At 46.3% G+C, this 20,139-nt stretch overlaps 8 protein-coding genes across 8 annotated transcripts; 3 read left to right on the plus strand and 5 right to left on the minus strand.

The window, feature by feature from the left end:
- Positions 1–94: 94 nt before the first annotated feature.
- K444DRAFT_691786 (uncharacterized protein) lies at positions 95–897 on the minus strand (the record flags this gene model as incomplete). The annotated part of the gene is made up of 2 exons (XM_024887807.1): positions 95–423; positions 502–897. Coding segments are annotated over 2 exons (725 nt in total), but the record flags the coding sequence as incomplete, so codon positions are not given.
- A 2,728-nt stretch (positions 898–3,625) lies between these two features.
- On the plus strand, positions 3,626–4,298 carry K444DRAFT_665162 (uncharacterized protein; the record flags this gene model as incomplete). The annotated part of the gene is made up of 2 exons (XM_024887049.1): positions 3,626–4,015; positions 4,293–4,298. The coding sequence occupies 2 exons, from the start codon at positions 3,626–3,628 to the stop codon at positions 4,296–4,298; spliced, it is 396 nt and encodes a 131-aa protein (XP_024734553.1).
- A 1,816-nt stretch (positions 4,299–6,114) lies between these two features.
- On the plus strand, positions 6,115–7,008 carry K444DRAFT_691790 (uncharacterized protein). Its single transcript, XM_024887808.1, has 3 exons — positions 6,115–6,619; positions 6,676–6,794; positions 6,844–7,008. Exon 1 carries the CDS (start codon positions 6,272–6,274, stop codon positions 6,515–6,517), a length of 246 nt encoding a protein of 81 aa, XP_024734554.1. The 5' UTR covers positions 6,115–6,271; the 3' UTR covers positions 6,518–6,619; positions 6,676–6,794; positions 6,844–7,008.
- Positions 7,009–7,056: 48 nt separating this feature from the next.
- Positions 7,057–7,975, minus strand: K444DRAFT_615056 (uncharacterized protein). Its single transcript, XM_024880644.1, has 2 exons — positions 7,944–7,975; positions 7,057–7,844 (listed from the first exon to the last, which is right to left on the minus strand). The coding sequence occupies exons 1-2, from the start codon at positions 7,945–7,947 to the stop codon at positions 7,210–7,212; spliced, it is 639 nt and encodes a 212-aa protein (XP_024734555.1). The 5' UTR covers positions 7,948–7,975; the 3' UTR covers positions 7,057–7,209.
- A 1,441-nt stretch (positions 7,976–9,416) lies between these two features.
- K444DRAFT_533605 (uncharacterized protein) lies at positions 9,417–9,743 on the minus strand (the record flags this gene model as incomplete). Its single annotated transcript, XM_024875164.1, has 1 exon — positions 9,417–9,743. One exon carries the CDS (start codon positions 9,741–9,743, stop codon positions 9,417–9,419), a length of 327 nt encoding a protein of 108 aa, XP_024734556.1.
- Positions 9,744–12,447: 2,704 nt separating this feature from the next.
- On the minus strand, positions 12,448–14,792 carry K444DRAFT_653903 (uncharacterized protein). The gene is made up of 2 exons (XM_024885908.1): positions 13,898–14,792; positions 12,448–13,842 (listed from the first exon to the last, which is right to left on the minus strand). The coding sequence occupies exons 1-2, from the start codon at positions 14,736–14,738 to the stop codon at positions 12,545–12,547; spliced, it is 2,139 nt and encodes a 712-aa protein (XP_024734557.1). The 5' UTR covers positions 14,739–14,792; the 3' UTR covers positions 12,448–12,544.
- A 455-nt stretch (positions 14,793–15,247) lies between these two features.
- On the plus strand, positions 15,248–16,797 carry K444DRAFT_533562 (glycoside hydrolase family 88 protein; the record flags this gene model as incomplete). Its single annotated transcript, XM_024875160.1, has 3 exons — positions 15,248–15,454; positions 15,505–15,979; positions 16,040–16,797. The coding sequence occupies 3 exons, from the start codon at positions 15,248–15,250 to the stop codon at positions 16,795–16,797; spliced, it is 1,440 nt and encodes a 479-aa protein (XP_024734558.1).
- A 117-nt stretch (positions 16,798–16,914) lies between these two features.
- On the minus strand, positions 16,915–20,017 carry K444DRAFT_593082 (uncharacterized protein). The gene is made up of 8 exons (XM_024878284.1): positions 19,684–20,017; positions 19,555–19,632; positions 18,886–19,505; positions 18,635–18,837; positions 18,567–18,587; positions 18,127–18,510; positions 17,717–18,036; positions 16,915–17,667 (listed from the first exon to the last, which is right to left on the minus strand). Exons 1-8 carry the CDS (start codon positions 19,871–19,873, stop codon positions 16,982–16,984), a joined length of 2,502 nt encoding a protein of 833 aa, XP_024734559.1. The 5' UTR covers positions 19,874–20,017; the 3' UTR covers positions 16,915–16,981.
- Positions 20,018–20,139: the final 122 nt, after the last annotated feature.

Below are 20,139 nucleotides of genomic sequence, written 5' to 3' on the forward strand. Positions count from 1 at the left end.
CCCGCCACGGCATCGATCAGATGTGCAACAAATAATTCTGCTATCCTTCGGCTTGCACATGACACGTGGTATACATCACTTTCCCGATATATGACTAGCACATTAGGCAAGGAACCCGGACTTGACTCTCTCGGCCTCCAAAGTCGCCAAAAATGATCGGGGAGCCGAAGGTGGACCCCCACGAAATATCGAAATGATCATTATCGACTCGGTCACGAATGTGATCTTGGGCTTCGTTCGTGGTACGAGAGTACACATATGAAATCTTGTGATTCTTATCATCAAATAGACGTGAATCGACTTTGAGTTTGGTTTCAATGTTCGACTTCCAAGTCTCGAACTCAGGCTGGTGACCCTTCTTCCTTGAGAACTTATCAGGATCCTCTAGCCTAGCACGGCCTTTGGTGTTATGTGTTGTGCTCTCTGTAGATGGTGTAACAGAGGGCTATCGTCGTTGTTGTTCAAGGTATTCGATGGTGCCTTGTTTTTTGGTGAGCTCACGCTCGAGGTCGTCGTTGTCTCCTCGCGGGTTATGGATATCCTGATCGAGAGTTTCAATTCTGGCTTGTTGGCTTTGAATCATGGTGAGAATCGTAGTGTGCTCATTGTGAATTTTGATGTAATGGGTAGCAAGTTGTTGGGCCTGTTGGATGGCATATGCTTGTTGGGAGCCTGTCCAGGTGGCAGTGTCATCGAAAGAGTCAATGCTCCAGAAGGTTGGTTGTTTGTCATTCTCGTTGTCGAGTACTGACCTTCGTGATTTGAAGGTGTTCTTGCGAGAAGTAAGTTCTACTTCACGGGAGTTAGATGTGATGTCGTCAGTTTCTTGAGGAGACTGATCAAGTTGGCCTATATCGTCGTCGGATACAGAGGTTTGTTGTGCTGGTCGAGCCATTGTAATAGAATGAACGACTCCGTTATTGTTTGTTGTTTGTTAATGACGGTCCAAGAAACGCGTCGAATGCACTTTGGGAAAATGCTACAGTTTAACTCAGTAGCTTGAGTGCAAAGGGGAGCTTGATATTGTGTCACGAAGACGAATCAGGTGCAGTGATACAAAAGCAAGAGACTCGTATCAACGAAGATATCAAGCTACAAAAGAAAGAGAAAGAGAAAGAGTCTCTAACTCTGCTATAAATACAATGTGAGGCACTTGATTCCTCCCAAGTGAATGCCAAACGAGTGAATTGGAATCTCTGCCTGGCGAATGAGGCTATCCCCGAAATCACTAACCGAGCACCTTACATTCATGACAAGTTAGAGTCCGTAAATGAGTATAAGCCTCGAGAGTACCCGCTCAGGGTCAAATAGTACTAGACCAGTAGCTGCGAACCCACTATAGATCATATCTGAAGTCATAGACTGGCTACAGGCAGAAACGTAAGCCGTAAGAAAGTCTGGCTTATTAATATAATCGGGGCCTGTTTGTATGGACCCTTCAATTTATTGCCTGTAAGAGCGCTTTAAAACCGCGAAACAGCTAATATCTAACGGCTGTAATAAATATAACAAGTGTAGTAGCATACAAAGAGTAATAATATAGTGCTTCGCGCAGAACAAGTCAAACTCTGGTATAGCGTAACTCCCGTGGCTACTATATTAAGAATTAAAAGCCAATATACCCCTTTTATATAATCTCTTATATGTTTTTTTAAAAGATATCTATAAGCTAAGTAAGGCCTAGAGAGTCGTCTGTTTATCCTTTATTACTTAATGCAATTATCTAATCTAGTAAAAGTATATCTATATATTAAATCGAGATATAAATCTTTCTTTTAAAAATAATTATAAGTAATAAGCTCTAGCTACTTAATAAAATTAATTTAATAGTAGTAACTTATTTATAGTTCCTTAATTAAATAAAGACTAGCCTACTAGTTCTTTTAGAGCTTATAATAACCTTTGTAATTAAAATAACTTCTATTTAAAAGCCTATTATATTAAAATTATATATATTCTCTTTTATAATCTTATATTTAGTAATTATGTTTTATATAAGCCGAAACTGGTCTCGAATAACTTATAGATCCTTGTATTTAGTACGCTAGTAATTATACTTATAGTTATATTGCGAGAGAAGGAAGTTATACTATTATATAAATTATAAGACTATTTTTAGTTAATTATATAAGAATTATTATAGTTCGTACTCAATAGTTTTTAAAGAAGTAAATTCGCTATCTACTAAATAAAACTATATATAACTAGAAAGCCTCGTTCGTTTATTAATAGTATCTACTTAATAAGAGCTGTCTCCTCTATAATCGAAAGTTTAGTGTTTATAGCTCGTAAACTTCTTCGCGCGCGTCCTCCCTTGACGTGATATCGAAATATTAATTCTGTGATATCGTACGCGTCCGCCGCGGCCCGTTGGCTTGTGAAATAGCTATCTTCGTAGGCCTAGAGCGCTAGAGCAATTCGCCTCTCTATGTGAGTGATTTGAGGGTTCATTGGTTAAGATATATAGAGTTGAAGGAATGTAAAAATGGAAGAATTAGTATAGTAGGGCGTGCGCAAGTTGCTTACCGAGTACGTTAGCTGTCGGAATAGGCTATTCCGAATAGCCGATTGAACTTAGGTAAAGGCACGCCGGCTTACATTGAGGTATCATCTCAGCCTCATAGAGGGGCTGAAAACATTTACCGCTGCTCTGTAGGGTAGCATAGGGGCTTACAGAGTAGGGGTGCCTAGGATTCGATGGAGTAGCGTGTGACGGCAGGGGTGTTTGATGATTTGGTGAGATGTGCTGTAAACGCTAGAGAGCGGTGGTGGCGCCGAAGATTACAAATGTATCAGTTGTATCCCTTCGTCCGCTGAGACATTGCCACATTAGCGGCCGCACATGAATATCCCTAATTCGGCCAAAACATAATCCAAATTAGGGATATTCATGTGCGGCCGCTAATGTGGCAATGTCTCAGCGGACGAAGGGATAGCCGTCGGAATACGGAGGTCGCGGCCATAAGTCTTGCAACTACCAGGGTCGGCGCCACTTCTCGCTTAAGTGGCAGGGCCGTTGCACGGCAACCAAGAAGCGCTGTAAATACAGGGCCTTGCAGGCGTTCCGTGGCCAAAATATAGCGCACAGGCCCTATAAGCATCGCTAAACCTACTATTCCTACAGGCTATCGAGCCTAATCTTCGTTGCTAGGCCAGCTGCAAGTGGCGTCCTGAGGCTTGGCACTCATCCCTGCTGGTTGCAAGACTTATGGCCGCGACCTCCGTAGCCGATTGGACTTCGGTAAAGGCACGCGGCTTACATTAAGGTATCGTCTCGGCCTCATCAAGGTGCTGAAAACATTTGCCGCTGCTCTGGATTGACACACTTGTCTAAGGCATATGGTCCATAACGATGGCGATATTTCTCGAGCTTCTGCTTTAGCTTCTGTCAATGACTAAGGAAGGGTCTCCGAATAATTCGTAAGCTGACCATTCAGTTTTTGACGAGCTGAGAAGTATAGTAGTACAAGCCCTGAGTAAGGTAGAATACCTGCTATATAAGTCTCCTGCATCCTCTATCAGTCCATGTTCCGGATCTAGCTCTATTTTACACTCTGCAAAGTCTTTCCTACGTTCAATCCTCTTCTCGCTGTGTGTATTCTTCACACCAACCTCAACCACAATCATGCTTTTCATCGACCTTCTATTTGTTCTCGCAGCCACGAGCTTCATACCCCACGCGCTCGCTGACTTCCACATCGCCACGACCGAGACCTTTGACAACAGTGGTCTGATCGCCACCTACCGTATGCAAGCGTGTCCCTCAAACTACTACAACTGCGAGTGCTTCGGCAACGGCGACCGCGAGGGCTCATTTGGCGACGTCAACTATTGGGGCGACTTCACCATGGATGCAGGGTTCTGTGGTATGGGAAAGATGGATTTTTACCCGGATGGAGACGCGTTGATCAACTTCTATATCTCGGGTGGAGATGGGACGGCGATTGGGTATTGCACTCCGAATACGGGAGATTCACTCAATTGTTGGACAGGGCCAGCAGATGGGACGGTGACGGTATTTGATGAGTGGTATTGTCATTCATACGTCTGTAATTGAGTCGATATATGTACGGCGGAGGCTCTGGAAGCATTTGAACGCTTTGATAATCACAGCGGGGGTGAGTAAGGGACTGAGCAGGTCTAGCACGGTCAAATTAGATTGCTTATATTATACGGAGGTGCCTTTTAAAAGTCTGTTCCCGTGCTAAAAGCGCTATAACTCTTAGCATGCCTATACAAATCGTTTTTAGAGAATATACTTAATTTTATACCTATTACTCTACTGTTTACAGGGTTAATATGGTATAACCAATAAATTCGTACATACGTGCGATTATTGTTTACCTTAAATTACTATATAGAGGCAAAACAACACCTGAAATCGCTGGCCAATTAAAGATCCAGTACAATTAATAGGATTTACACCAGGGCAATTAAACGTGGACTCCTCAGAGAGGATGATACCTGAGGTAAAACAAAGTCGCCAGCTGGAGCTGATAAAGGTTGCTGTCGATATCTCGCTGCGCGCGGGGTGGCTGACGTGGCCTTTTCAGAACAGAGGATTCTGCCAGCGAAACGGGTACGAAAACCATCCGACTGTCTGGTCCCTTGCCTTGCAAGCAAGCTCGTCATCAATTCTGCGCTGTTGATGGCCCGAGAAGCAATGACTGTACCAGCAGACAGGACACCTCTGCTGCGTGAGCAGAGTTTTCACCTCTCATTAGAGCTGCGCATGCGGCAGACGCTCTAAGAGGACTTAACGTGTGGGAAAGGCTAAAGTATTTGATAAAGAAGGGGAATCTAAGGCTGTGTACGCGCTGCGCGGGTAGGAGAGACCGGGCGAAGGTTGGGGATCTTGTTAGAGGGTGCTGCGTACTCAGAGGGTAACGGTTGGACGCGATTTCGATCACGAGAGAAGACCGCTATAGCGACAGGCTTGAGGACGAATCCGCGGGATCACGCGAAGACAATACTAGCCCCTCCTTCGACCGCACGATTCTACAACAGACAAGGCAGAAGGGCCGGCAGCTGAGGAGGAACTGAGGCATGACGAGCCATCGGAGATACTGGGTTTGGAACACACAGAGGAAGATAATGCCAGCTTTTTGGTTAGTATGCGCATTTCTTTGTTAGCACTTTAGTTTGCTTTATTTTTAGGTTCATTTTCAGAGTCATCTTTAAAGGCTAGTACATCCAAGCTAAATGAAGAGATTTACTATTAATTTTCTCACTCTCGCCTTCTTCCCTTACATTAGTTCTACTGCTCCATCTGCTTCTTTCGACCCGCTCTGTAACCCAGGGTTTCCAATTACTACTGGAATTACTGCGTATGGAGCTGCCGGCACTAACAATAATTTTACTATTCCGTGTGATAACCAGTTTCACGACATCACTAATTGTAAGTTGCCCTCTTTAAAGGCCATAAGTCAATGCTAATCTTTAAAGCTGGTCCTAATCCGGAGCTAAGCATCTCCTCTATCTCTGGAATGGCTTTCCCAATATAAATTGCCAGTTTTCAGGCCATCAGAGAAACCCGGTGTCTGTGGAGTGGAAGGAATAATGACTCCTGGATCCTGGATCTAAGTGTTCCATGCAGCTCAGCAGAATATCCTTTATACGTCATCAATGCCACTTCCGCCGAGCATGTGAAGGCGGGAATTAGTTTTGGTAAGCTCCATTCCTTGGTTCCTGACTTGCAACTGAGTAGCTCACGGATTCAATTAGCAAAGGCGCATAACATCAGACTGATAGTTAAGAACAGCCGGCATGACTACGTCGGACGCACGAGTGGTTCTAACGCTCTTCGAATATGGGTTCGCCACATGGAAAAGAATCCAGCTCCATAAAAGTACTTCGTCCCCAGCCACTGCAATGTTGCGATTGATGGGGCGGCCGTCACAGCTGGATGAGGAACCCAAATGATGGAAGCATATCCTACGACTGCCGCGATAAATCATACTGTGGTTGGAGGGGGCCGGAGAACTATTGCTCTCGGGGGCTTCCTCACTGGCGTTGGGCACAGCATTTTGAGTCCTTATTATAGTCTTGCGACCGACCAAGTGCTGGAAATGGGGTCGCGACGCCCAAGAAGAGCATCTCGCTCTGAATGAATACACGAACACAGATTTGCTCTTGGCAATGAGAGGGGCTCGCACTCATCTTTCCTAATCACAATGTGAATGTTACTAAATATTGGTAGAGGGGAGGTTCAACGTTTGGAATTATGACCTCTGTCACGATGTAAGCATATCCTAGCCCCTCCATCCTAAGCATGAGTTTCGGCATCGAAACCACGGCCGACAACCCCCATATCAATAACACCTGGCCCGGAAGCTTTCAAATTGGTGTTACTTTTACCAGTCATACGAGCTTCTATAAGTGGTATGACGAGAATTATGGTGGGAGTCCGGTGGGGTATGAGAATGTAATGGGCTCGAGGTTGTCGGATGCGGACGCTCTGGCGGCGAATGTCACGGCGACGAAGTTACCGTTTGAGCAGTTTGCTGGTGGGACCTGACGATAGCGTATATTGTGTCTGGGAAGGGGGTGTGGAATGCGCAGCCCAGGGGTGGGAGTAACGCTGTGTTGCTGGCTTGGAGGAAGAGTATTGTGCATGCAAGTAATGGTATATATTTCCTTTCAAAACTCCCCAAAGCTGACCCAGATTTCTTGCAGAAACGACGGTGGCGTTTGCACCTTTGAATTCAACGGCTCGACAAGCAGCGATTGCTGCGACGGAGCTATCTGCTTCTGCACTGCGGCAGTTGAGTCCCAACACGGGGGCTTACATGAATGTAAGGGTCACATCGATCATTGTTGACCCGCCTCGCTAATCAAGAAAAGGGGGCTGGCCGCTTCGAGCCAAACTGGCAGCAGACATTTTGGGGAGAGAACTATCCTCGACTCTTGCAAATCAAGCGCACTGCTGATCCGGATGATGCTCTGAGGTGTAATCCTTGTGTGGGGAATGAAAGGTGGGAGGAAGTAGACAATATGCTGTGTCGTGTCCAGATATTTTCCATAAAAAAGACACTGCCATTACTCCATGGGCTTTCTCCCAATCGTGGACCAGAAAATTTGGTACTTCCCTTCCTCGGCAGCTACACACCTCTTCATTGCATTCTGCATCTCGTTGGCCCTCTCATCTTTGAACCCCAATCCCTTCACCATCCTCGGATTGCATACCAGAAATAACCATCAGGGTCCCAATCACCAACTCTGATACCTCCCTCGTCTCTGGCCTATCTGCATCCCTCCAATAAGGAACCTCGAACTCCTTCGCTCGGCATCCACAAAGCCCGCATCAAGCAGATACTGCATCGTATTCTTCCCACAATCAAGATCCATGCCCTTTGCCTTCGCGCCTCTCCTGAACTCCTTCAACCAACACCACTCATCCTCATCCTCCAGCCTCATTCCACGAAAATAAAACATCTCCTCGAAATCCTGCATCTCGACCCAACCTCCCGACTTCACCATCTTGAACCCATCACGCACATAGCCAGGCCAGTCTGTCATGCCGCATAGCAGGAGACGATTAAACACAAAGTCCGCGGTTCCAAAGGGCAAGCGGGGATCAGTGCCCATGAGTCTGCGGGCATCGCCGCAGATGAAAACATTTGGGAGCGATGCGTCGTTCGACGAGGCGGGGGCGGGAGAGAGATCTATGCAGTAGATAGACTGAGCTGAGGGGTAGAGTGTACCTAGCTCTCGGTCTACTGGCTCTGTTCCGCGGCAGACATCGAGAATGAGGGAGAGGCTCCGAATTTGGGCCGGATGATGCGGTTTCCGAGCAGGGACTTGAGAGCAGAATGTTATTTGTTGAGTCGGGTCTGCTCTTGGTGCTGGAGAGACTTGTCAACTAACGGGAAGGTGAAATGACATACCCTGTGCCCAAGGATGGTGAGAATAAAAGAGAATAGGAGAAAAGTGGGATAGCATACTCATTGGGAAGGAGATAGGAATTGTCTGTGTTATGAAAAGATGGATTGCGACTGTGAATAAAATCCAGATCTTGAATCGAGGATAAAGCCATGCTCATTCCAAATAGTGATAGTAAGTCGTATGCAGTTGTGCGCGGCAAGAGGGGTTCGCTAGTGATGGTTATGAATGCAGCCGTATCCCGGAAGCAATTCAGACAAAAGTGGGGAGGATGGTCTGAGAAAGTGCAATGTATAACTTTCTTTCGGAATCTGAGAGCATCAAATGAGGCGATTCGCCCACTGATATGGCATGTCAGATACCAACTCGGCCTCATGTAGACTAGGTCTGACGAGAGCTCAAGGGCCACATAGCTCCGAATAGAGCATCACTGAAAATTGCCTCCTCATTATTTCTCCCCCGCCTCACATGCGTAATGATTTCCGGGCAACACATTCAACTTCAGTCATTGAGCATCTTGAGGATTCCGGCAACTGGCCACAGTGAACCTCCGAGCTGCCCTGCTGTGTCCAGGCTAGTCGAATCGAAAGAGGAGTGGGTTGATAGTCGGACTTGACGTCGCGCTAAAGGGGCCCTTCCCTTTAGTCGGGGAAAGCGAGTTGTCCCGGGAAAGCGAGATGTCCCGCACCAAATAAAATCCTTAATAACTTGAAACCTTAATCTTTTTAAATAATTCTAAGTAATAGAATTAAAAATATAAACCTTATAAACTAAATACGATTCTCTAAATCTCAAAAAAAGATATGGGTAAAGAGTTATTAAGATTTTAGTAATAAAATCGTAAGGAATACAAAATCCGTAAGAATTATTTGTTCGTAACCATTTCGCGAGTATTAGACTTACGACTTTTGCTTAATTATAATTTTTTATTCTTTTACTTAAAACTTTAGCCCTTAAATATGCGATAGGTAACTACAAGATCGCGAATAAAACGTATTAATTAGATTTTCTATAGCTAGTTCCTAATATTGTTTTTTAGAAGGCAAAAAAGGCCGGTGCGGGACATGTCGCTTTCCCGGGACAACTCGCTTTCCCAGACTAAAGGGAAGGACCCCTTTAGCGCGACGTCAAGTCCGACTATTAAGTGCGGGCATGCATCACAATATAGGCCGACGGTTGAAAAAACCGTTCAATTTCCTTTAAATGGACAGGTAGTCATTGTCGCATCGAATTTAGATTGGGGTGAGATACTCCTCCAAGCCCATGCAACAGTGCCTTCCCACAGCGGCGAATTATCAGCACTTTATCCTCTCCCAACTCGGTCGGCTCCTTCAACAATGACGGGCCAGCGATGGAGTTATGAGGAGCAATGAGCACAAGGAGGTGTTGTATCATTTAACCCTTCCCGTGCCCAAAGGCACACAATGCACGAGAACCTTCCAAGAGATCCCACAAAGTACTCGGCCTTCCAGTCCCCGGGTTGGTCAAACGATTTCAAACTCTCGATTCTATATTCCTTCGGCTTAACCACCCGCTCACTTCCCGCCCTCCTTCGCTCTCAGACTCTCCAACCGTGCCTGATTCCGCTTCCCAATAATCCGCAAGGTATTTTCCTTCTCAATGTCTGCCATCTTGTCCCAATTCGATATCCGACTCAAGGTTCCGTCCACGTTCACGACCATCGGCCCCAGGTGATCCAGCTTGACCGACGCATCCCCGTTACTCATGTCGAGTTGTGTGGCAGAATTGTGCGGCGCTTCTGGCAGAGCTAGTGGCTTCTTTGGGGTCGTTGAGTCTGAGGCGTTGGGGTTGGGGTTGGCTTGGGGGTCTGTGTTCGAGTCTGAATAGGTTATCGAGCTCATGCTGAAGGGTCGAAATGCTGGAATCGTGCGGGCCAAGCGGGGGAGTGGAACACTGCGTGCGATGGCTCCGAGAAGAGATGGCATCTGTAAAGGGGAGAAGTGGCTGGTGGTCGAAAAAGGTGAATAGTTTTAGGTAGAGAGTATCGCGTCCGACTTTGAGAGACGCGTTGCGAGCCTAAACTTAAAATAGAATAGGGTCACAAGCGAAGGATTAGGCGAGCCCCTTAAATATTTTAAGGGGACGTCTTTCTAAGCGAGCCGCTAAAAGTCGACACTGGTGTCCTCCTCTAGGTAGGCTTCGAAGTACAAAAATTCTGTTTTACTTTGCACGATCCTATTCTGCGGCGAATTATTCAACACCAAGTGTAACAATCCGCTTCTAATACAACACAATGTGCGGCATTCTTGCTTTGATTTGTTGAAACGTGGAATTCAACGATGCCGCTGTCGATTCGCATGAGGCCATCTACGCACTGCAGCATTGGGACCAGGTAAGACATCGTATTTCTTCGCTCTTACTCCCTCTGAGTATATCCTATTACCTAAGAGCGTCTTTCAATCTATCCTACCCACTGCGTTCGTTATTTGGGGCAACTATACACTAATTAATATATTGCGGGAAACTTGCGATATTGCGGTATCCTACAAGTCAGGGCGAATCAATTCCTAGAAGCGTAAAAACCTAGCTTTAAAGGTCTTCCGTGATGGCGCAAGAATCCCTGAACTCCCTGGATTCATGGGCCTTGGCCATCTCCAATACCCTACTACAGGAACATCATTTAACTCGGAAAGTTAGCCCTTTTATATTAGCTCGTGAGTTTTGCCTATTATTATAAAGAAGCTTATAAATATAATAAATATTACTAGAAAACGAGTTCTTATAGCCACTTATTCTCACATAATAACTGTGACGGCAGGAACAAAGCAATGGAACGATGCTCAAAGATCTATGATTCCAATGTCCTACAGAATCTAAAGCTAAGGAGAGAAGGAGTGAGGTGTGGCAGTGGATAAGTAGGTATGGCCAAGACCACTGAAACGCCGAGCTTTGGAAGCGAGCTTGGTTTGAACCATAGCTTGGAACCTTAGCTAAAACCAACCCCTTGGCTGAAACCACGTCCGTATCAACCATGTGACACCAGCCGTCACACCCGAACTCAATTATTAAAGGCATTTTTATATAAAAATTAATAAAATATAAGTTTTAATTTTACTAATATATTTAAAAGTTATTAAACTAGAATATTATTTATAATATTAATATTAGTTAATATAATTACTTATATAGTATTATTTTATAATTATTTTTGTACTTGACTCCGGTATTATTCTTATTATTTTAGTTATTAAAGCTTTTAATTTATTATAATATTATATTTTTCGAACTTTTATAATAACTAAATATTATAAGAATATATAATTAAAGCTTAATACTTTATAAAATGTATTTAAAGGCAATAATATACTTCTTATTAATAATATGTGAGTATTTCTCTTAGTGATTTGAATCTTAGATCGAGCTAAATATTTAATAGTATTAGTATAGCAAAACGAGTCTGCAAGTTTGCAAGTTTGCAATATTACCGGAGAAGCATGGTATATTTTGCTAGTTTTTCCTCTTTCATACTAATATTACCTCAGATTACTTTTTGATTATTTTTACTTTACTATTGTCTATTTATTCACACATTTTACGGCGTTTATCTAGCCACCTCGACCGAATTAGTTGCGTACAAGCGTAATCGAAAGTCTATTTCAGCATTAATAAACGCGGACAATATCGTTTTCTTGACCTTGGGAGATCTTGAAGCTGCATGTTCCAAACTAAGTCCTCACCCTAAGCAACGTTTGAACTTGTGTCTCCTGCTAGACATACGTGGCGCACGTGTGTCTCAAGGATACCCGGAGAAGTTAGATAATGCCCGCGGCAAGCCACAGGCCATTTGAAGGGACCACAATGGGGCATTCGTGATTGTTGGGGACAGTATGACAACGCATACAATAGTATCTGAGCGTTCAGACATCTGTCTTCGCAACCTGGTCGGCGATACTAACAACATGAGCATATGACAACGCGAAGTATTCGAGGTTCGGAGTTGGTGCCCGTATCGCATCTGCGCAAGAGATACCCTATTCCTCGACCACGCAAATTTGAGGGAATTGGGTTTGGAGCGTTGGTAAGAAAATCTCCGGTATGCCGGTCGACTCATCGTACTTGTACCTAAGGTTTGATTGCTGAACTGGAGTAGATAATCTGAATCCTTGCCTTGGCTGAAGTTTTACAACGGTATGAAGATCAATGCAGCACAATTCTTGAAGATACGGGGTTCTTGTATGTCGGATTTCTTTCCGGAGGAGACTAGATAGGTTGTCTTTTAAATTGGAAGTGCTTCTTGGTGGAAATAAGAGGTGGCACTCACACAACAGGAGATATGCAGACAACGACCAGGGACATATTGATCACCTACGAGCCCAATTGCATAAGGCTACAAGACAGTGCAGGGGGAAAAAGCAAACGAGGACGAAAGAGACGTCTCGAGGGAGCAAAAATCCCTCTGTTGACTGGCGAATTAGCTACTTGACCAGTCGGTACCACTTTCAGCAAGAGACATGCTAAGACAATCAATTATACGTTGAGGCGTTGTTCGATTCAGCTTGATATTGTGTGGTCAACTTGAGGAAAGGCTTGTGTGAGATACACCAAGCCGTGATTTCACACCTCCGCAGGATCGCATGTTTGAGGCTAAGCCTTCTCGTACGATACGACTGGTCGGGGAAATTTAAATGATTTCAAGTCCCGATCAGGCAATGACTATTGCATCCATGTTGTTTTGACTCGCATCACGAACGCGGCCGACTACAGGTCTGTCATTCCAAAGCTTCCAAATCTCTTTCCCAGAGAGCGAGACATGCTTCCGACTTATCGCAAAAACAGCAACTAAAATTCTCATCTCCTCCTCATCTTCCACAAACTCATACTCCTGTCTAACGGTCGGAATGATAGACCGTTGAAACATCAGATTAGTATTAGAATCTGGTTTCAACGCCTCCCCTTTTCCTGCACCACGGAGCAAGTGCACAATGCCACTGACTCCAGCAGAACTTAAAATCAACGAAGAATCACCACCATCTAGAACCCCATCGATAATGTTCTCGTGGTCATTTCCGAAGTCCGCTGCATTGAGTTGCGGCAGTGCAGTCCCATCTTCACGGCGGCAAGGCACTGCGAATCCTCCTTCTACTGTTCTGATGAAGTTAATGGTTGGTTTTACAGTATCTCGTCGTCTGATGGTATGCACTCTGATATGCCAATCCGGCCAGCGCTTTGTTGGAGCGATGAGCGTCGTCTCAATTCTCAGAGGTGATTTTTTGCTTGGTGACCAAGTTGCTGAAAGCTTTGGAACTTCCTCGGACGAGCCGTCAGATCGCCGAAATTGTACTGTTCCCAATTGCGGATCGGCAGTCTTCCACATCAAGCGCCAAGTATCACCCTCGTCCTCGCTGATGGCCAAGGTATTATCAGGTGCCATTTGTTGAATCAATGGTCCGGTTGGGACGCTGAAACTAAAGGTGGAGGAGTACGCGAATTTGCAGTATTTGGCTTCAGATGCTTTGATGGGCCAGGGGCAGAATTGGCCTAGTGAGAGGAGGTAGTGATGATGTGACGAGGAGACGAGTATCTGTTTTGGTTCATCCAGACCCACAACAGAAATAGGTACGGTAGGTGGTGCTGTGGAGCTTGAAAGTGAGGAAAGTAATTTCGCGAGAGGATGTGGCAGCTCCTTACACGTCCAGAACTCATGAGCTTCGGGGAGGGAAATGGAGATCAAGGTCTTTAGACACCAGTAAGGTGACTGAGGGGAGTTGTAATCTTCACACATGTACATATTAGGGTAGGCGTAGCCAATGTTGAACGTTCCATCTAGGTTGAAAATATCCGGGTGTTTCGACCACCAGCGTAAGTGCCGCAGGAGAAGGCCTTTCACGGTTCCTAAGTTCAAAGACGGAGGAAGGGGAACCTCCGCAACGATAACCGCAGACCAGAATCCGGCTGCGGCAAATCGATATGTAAGACTGCGTCCAAATGGAATGGCAGCACCTTGAAATTGTCAACACCGGAATCTAGTCACTAGGAATCGAGTCTTGTAACCTACCATCAAAGTCGAAATACCTCCAAAATTGATCACCAAACAGCCTTCCTCTTTCCTTGAAGACTTCGCACCTTTCAGGGTCGATATCTGAAGCATACTTGACATACAACAGCTGCGAAAACTGAATCGCAAAACTCGAAGAGTAATAATCAGCCTGTCTACCCTGATCACTCCAGAACCCATCTGCAGCCCAGCCATTTCCCAAGTAGAACTGGTTGAGAATATCATGGTCTGAGTCCATGAGCTCTTTCACTTCCTCATACGGAACTCCACAGGCTTTCACCAGCGCTAAATTTGCCATGATTCTGAACCATCGCCAATTGTTGAACGGCATTTCCTTGCCATTGATGGCTCGGATATACTTGATGACCCGCGCCCGTGATTCGAAGTTCCTCGTCTCTTGGGGTGTGAGATTTGAAGGCTCTGCTGGGAGTGAAGGAACAAATGCCTCTGGTGCAACAAGCAATGCATAACCAATAATTTCGAGCTCCACCATGCGTTGATCAGTCGTCCGGAATCCGCCCCAATACTCTCCATGAATGCCATGCTCGTTCTCAGGATTTGTGCCTGCTATCAAGCCATCAACCCAGGGTTGGAGCCGTGGGTCAATGGGATTGTTCTTGGCTGAAGCGAGGAGTGCCCCCACAGCCCATAACGGCCTGGCGAATCCTTCTAATTGAGCAGCTACTTCATCGAAATGTGCTCCTGTTGACACAGGTAGTCGAATTCGTGCTCCCAGGGGTGATGTGTACTCTTTGAGGGGTGAAAGTAAAGCCCATGTTGCAGTCACGCAGTCTTCTCGGGTTCGGAAGGGGTTGTCTGAAAAGCCAGCGAGACCGGGCATGATTGCTTTACTTTCTCGTGAAAATAGTAATTATCGATATTTAGAAGATTTTCGGCAAGAAGGTGACTAACATGGCGTATGAGCAGGCTGTCAAATGAAATACCTGTCGTCATCTGCTTTACATGTTGTTGCAGACAGATCACGAGTCGAAAATCAAGCAACCCCCACTCTCCGACTAAGCTTACCCCTCCTTACGAGTTAAGCGAGGTGGGGTTCAGGGGACTTGGGCATCGGGGTATTGCTCGGACCGCTGCCCGGCGTTGATCGACAACGCCATCAAACTTCTTATGGGCAGGTGTACGCCGGGCAAAGGCCGATTTAGACATTCTAATCCCAGCCGGGAACGGAATTCATCCGAGCTCTCTTCCATATTAAAGCTCTCGGGCCAAAACGTCAGCCAACCGAGGTGCAAGACTTGGTCGGCTGAAGGAGCTGATCTCGCAGCTTTCATTATGGCGTCGAGACAACAAAGCTCTCCCGTTATTGCGAATCTGTCAGATATTGAGGATATGGCTTTAGCACAAGAAAACAAGTTAGAAAATCTGACTCCGGCTTCCTCGGTTGCCTCATCTCCAGATGTCGCTGCCGAGAAGCAGAAGCCAATTCTGAGATCTCAACCTGCCCCTCCAAGACTAGGTGTCGAGCTCTCAGAGCTATTCACAGAAAATGTCGTCGCGAAAATATGGAGAGTTGCAGTTCGAGAATTGGAGAAGCAAGTACGTTGCCCGCACGCCCCTTAAATACATCCGTCACTAATTCTTGCAAGAATCCACCAACCCACTACCCAGAATACATCACCACCACCAGCCCCAATGCAAACTATTATACCCTCCGCGAAGCCAATTTTTGGACCTGTGGTTTCTTCCCCGGAAGTCTGTACGCTCTCCTGGAGCGCTGCAGGAAATACCCCCAGTTTCTCCCTCTCCCCGCCGCCCATCGTCCGGCATTCCAAAAGCAACTTTTGAAGCTATGTCGAGACTGGGTTGTTCCAATACGTGCAATGGATACGAGAACCGATACTCACGACATGAGCTTCATCATCCAGCCAGCGCTCCGCATGGATTGGGAACTCACTGGCAACCACGAGAGTTTGAAAAACGTGGTTACCGCTGCGGAAAGTCTTGTGAGTAGATATGATGAGAGGGTGGGGGCGATCAGGAGTTGGGATCAGGCTGTTAATTATAGATATTCGTTTACGGATATGGAGAAGGACTTTTTGGTGATTATTGATAGCATGTGCAGTAAGTTTTCCCTCCCTTCGAACTTGTGTTAGACAGGTTGTTGACATTGATGTCGAATAGATCTCGATCTCCTCTACTACGCTGGTCACCAAACCGGAAACCAGAAATTAATAGACATCGCTACAACACACGCTCACACCGTCCTAAAAACCATCGTCCGAGACGACTGGTCCACCTACCACCTCCTCAACTTTGATGCCAAAACAGGAGAAATCAAAGATCAGCTCACGAATCAAGGGTACCGAGACTGGTCGACATGGAGTCGAGGACAAGCGTGGGCTGTGCTAGGCTTCACGCAGACTTATACATGGACACACGAACCCGTGTTCCTAAACGCAGCCATATCAATCTCGAAGTATTTCATCTCGCGGCTCGCGTCGCCGAAAGTGGATGCTCATCCTTATGTCCCGCTGTGGGATTTCGATGCACCGCTGGACACATCGCCTCCCCGGGACACTTCAGCTGGCATGATTGCTGTGAACGGATTCTTATTGCTGCACCAGATTCTCATCTCTGAACATCGAGCAGATGAAGCGACGGAGTTTCTGGATGTCGCGGTGAGGATTATGAGGGAAACAACTGAGCTGGCTTTGTCTCGAGACAGCGCGAAGTTTGAGGTCCCGTTAGAGGGGAGAAAGGAGGATTATCCGGTGGTCAAGGATGGTGAGGATGGGAAGCACTTTGACGGGATGTTGATGCATGCTACGGCGAACAATAATGAGGATGCACATAAGCGGTATTGGGATCATGGGTTGGTATATGCGGATTATTATTTTTTGGAAGCCGGGAATAAGTTGATGAGGATGGGGTTGGTATGAGTTGGAATGGGATGAGAGCACGAGAATGAGTTGGGAATAGCAGAATTGGATGAGATGAGAAGATAAATAAAGAATGAGATAGAAGGTTTCTCACATACCGGGTATCATAAATATGGGGTTGAGGTGTAAGCGACTTAAGCACAGTTTCCATTTTTTGTGAAGTAAGACCTCATTGTTCCAAGATCTAAGCATAATTCCACAGATCAAAGCCCAACGCAAAATCCATGTCATCGAGCGTAATAACCCGATCCATATCCAAGAATTCTTGATCCATCAACAGATTCGACACAGCAAGTAACTCTGCTGTATCATGACTGGTGTGACCATTCACTTCTTGATGCATACTCTGCAATCCTGCACTCCTATCTTCGGTGTTGTTGAGGTTTGCGTACCAAGTGGGCGACAATCCAGTTGGACGTCGAATGTGGGTCTGTGAGCGCGGAGATATTGCTGAGGTGGGCGACTGTGTTGCGAAAGGAACTGTAGTGGAGGTCCCATACATGTGGCCGAATGTATTTGCACCGTCGCGAGGGCTCTGTCCAGACTGGTTGAGCTGCCTGAGATAGTTAGGGGCGGTCAATCGAGGACGCGGAGATGAAGATGTGGCTGCCAAGGGAGGTGGAATAGCAAGAGGAGGAAGAAGGCCACCATAGTTCGGGTCTAAGCGGAAGTTTGGAAGACCAGAACATTTTTGGTGCAAACACTGCAGATGCAAAAGGTATTTGCAGGCTAGATCTAGGTTTGAGGGGTGGATGGTGTTGTGCTCGGAGGAGTCGGTGGCTCCTCGACAGAGCTCAGACATCCGCTCGAGGTTCTCTAATAGAATGAAGTATTCGGGAAGAAGAGGGTTATTGAAGAATCGCCAGTGGACTTTTGAGAGTCAGAACGTTCCCGACAAATGCAGAATAAGGGTGCCTACCAAGCAGTATCCTTGCAGCAACGAAATTGCAGAGTGCAAATTGGCTGCTCAAGATGCCAATTTCAGTATGTTTCAAATATTTCTGACCAATGGATGCTGTCTCAATCGCTGCGGATTGGCAAGTGTCTGCGCTGCAGGAGCTCGGGAGTTTAACGAGACCATCCCAATCAGGTGGAGGGTACGCAATGTGCTGGTGCAAAAGTATCATGGACGTGTTATGAGTTATGTGTGCAAGAGTGAGGTTTGGATCCATGTTGATGAGGGCGGTGTCTCGTGAGACGTTCGAGTCTTTCCACTTTTGAGGGAGGAACATTTTCCAACTGCAATCAGGTCAGCGACAGCTTCAAATGAAAATACCTTTAATTTTAGGGCATCATGTCAGGTCCACATCTGCCAGAATGGAGACCTACTGAACAAGCCGCAAATCCAGCTCTTTGAACCTTGTGAGCCAACTACTAAATTCGGAAGCATCACGAAAATTGACTCTCTGCTGCAAGAAGAAAGATGTGACTTGACTCAGAGATTCTGTCGCTTCAATACAATAGGCAAAAGCACCGAGTTTCGAAGTGTCCACTGGTCCAACGCACGAGGTTGCAGTGGGACTTCGATGATCAGTCTCATGCTCCGATGTGGGGTAGTGGGCTGGAATATAAGCAACGGAGTTGCCGATCTTTGCAGCTGCTTTGTTCCAGATCCCAAAGTATGGAGTCAAAGCAGGTGTTCCTTTATGCCACAGCTCGCCATCGCAAGGGAGCCGACGTTGCACGTCGTCTGATGTTAAGCTTGTGCTCCATCTAGGTCATCGATCAGTCCGGATCTGGGCGATATTGCTGGAGAGCGAGCTACTCACCCTGTGGTTATAGAACAGAACCTGCATACCCTTAGTAGATATTCGTGCATAGCTATGTTGAAACATACCTGTCTAAGAGAAATACATTCCAGAAGACTCTCCTTCGATCCTCTGACTCTGTCCAATCTACCGGACTATCCAGTAGTGAAAGCGGAGCTGACAAGGAGCCGCGCTGTAAAGTATCCGGTTCAACAGTGAGCTGTAGATACTCGACAGTTCTCGTCAATGAGCCGATGATGGACCAAGCCTTGCACACCTGTCCAGTGATGATCTGTATATTTTCGTCGGCAATGATAGATCAGAGACGGGCTAAACTCACTGCAGTAGATGCTACAATGATCAGTGCCTGTACATTCTCTATAGTCAGACTATCCAACGCATTCAAAATCACGGTATTTCTGGAAAGCTCCACTTGACGCTCTATATCTGACTTCTCGATGTTGAGATTTTCAAGATCCAAACGATGCATTGAAGCATACACGATTGCGTGCAGAATGAGCTCGAGCTTGGTTCGCTTGTGAGGGTCTTCGATATCTCTCCTGAACCGTAATGGGTGAAGGAAAGGAATCCAGTGATGTGTACTAGAGAAGAACGCATCGATAGTGGCGCTCAGTATCTTATCCGATGGCAAGGAACTAGGAGCCTCGTCGCCATCAGTGGGTGTCTGACGTCCATTCATTGAACCACCCCTTTTGCGTTTTCTAGATGGACCTTCGCTCTCAAGAGTTTCGGTTGTATCCTTCGCAATGGAATCGCTGTCCCTGCAAGACTGAAGACTCTCCCTGGCATCGTGATTACCGCTCAGGGCTCGACCAAGCAGGCCGGTCTGGGGTTGGAGCTCTTTTGCAAGCAATATTGATGCGTGGTAAATGCAGCCATGCTCATTTCCTGACTGTTTCTGGTTGCCTTCGCCATCGAGGAGGATCCTTTCCAACACCTCTACTCTCATTAACCTCAAAGATCAATGAGATTGACAAGGTAAACATACCAAGACGTCTGTTCAAGGCCTCAATAGCACCGCTTTTCACACCGGGCTTATCTCTTCGCTCGTATTGGCACGTGCATCCTACCAGGGCATGTCATTAAGATGGTTCAAGGTGGATACCAATTCCAATACCTAATCTGGTACATTGAGAGCAGCTCGGACTTTCACGAGAACATTTCAGCTTCCTTTTTCGACACGACTGGCATGCTGGGATCTCGTCTTCACGAACAGAATGGCTGGATCCGTTCTTCTCTGAGTTATTCTCTGCTGGAGGTGGCTGGGACGCATCTTCCTGCAGGCCCGACGCTTGAATCTGAGGCATGATGCATGGGGTCCACCATGGCCGTCGGAAGGGCTCCGAGGTTTCTTTTCGGTGGCCGGAAAGGGCTGCGATGCACAGATTGTTGGCAGAACTGATAGGCTAAGACTCATATCAAGCGGTTGATGTTGTTGATATGTATGTCACGGAAAATTGGAAGAAGTCTCGGGCATGCTTACCCCGATGCCCATCTCCAATAATCTCCATGCCCCACTTTGTCCCCAGGATTCCCCCGCAACACGTGATTTTCTCCTCTTTGTCACATATAC

Source organism: Hyaloscypha bicolor, assembly GCF_002865645.1.
Source record: "Hyaloscypha bicolor E unplaced genomic scaffold K444scaffold_116, whole genome shotgun sequence".
In the NCBI taxonomy this organism is placed as follows: domain Eukaryota; kingdom Fungi; phylum Ascomycota; class Leotiomycetes; order Helotiales; family Hyaloscyphaceae; genus Hyaloscypha; species Hyaloscypha bicolor.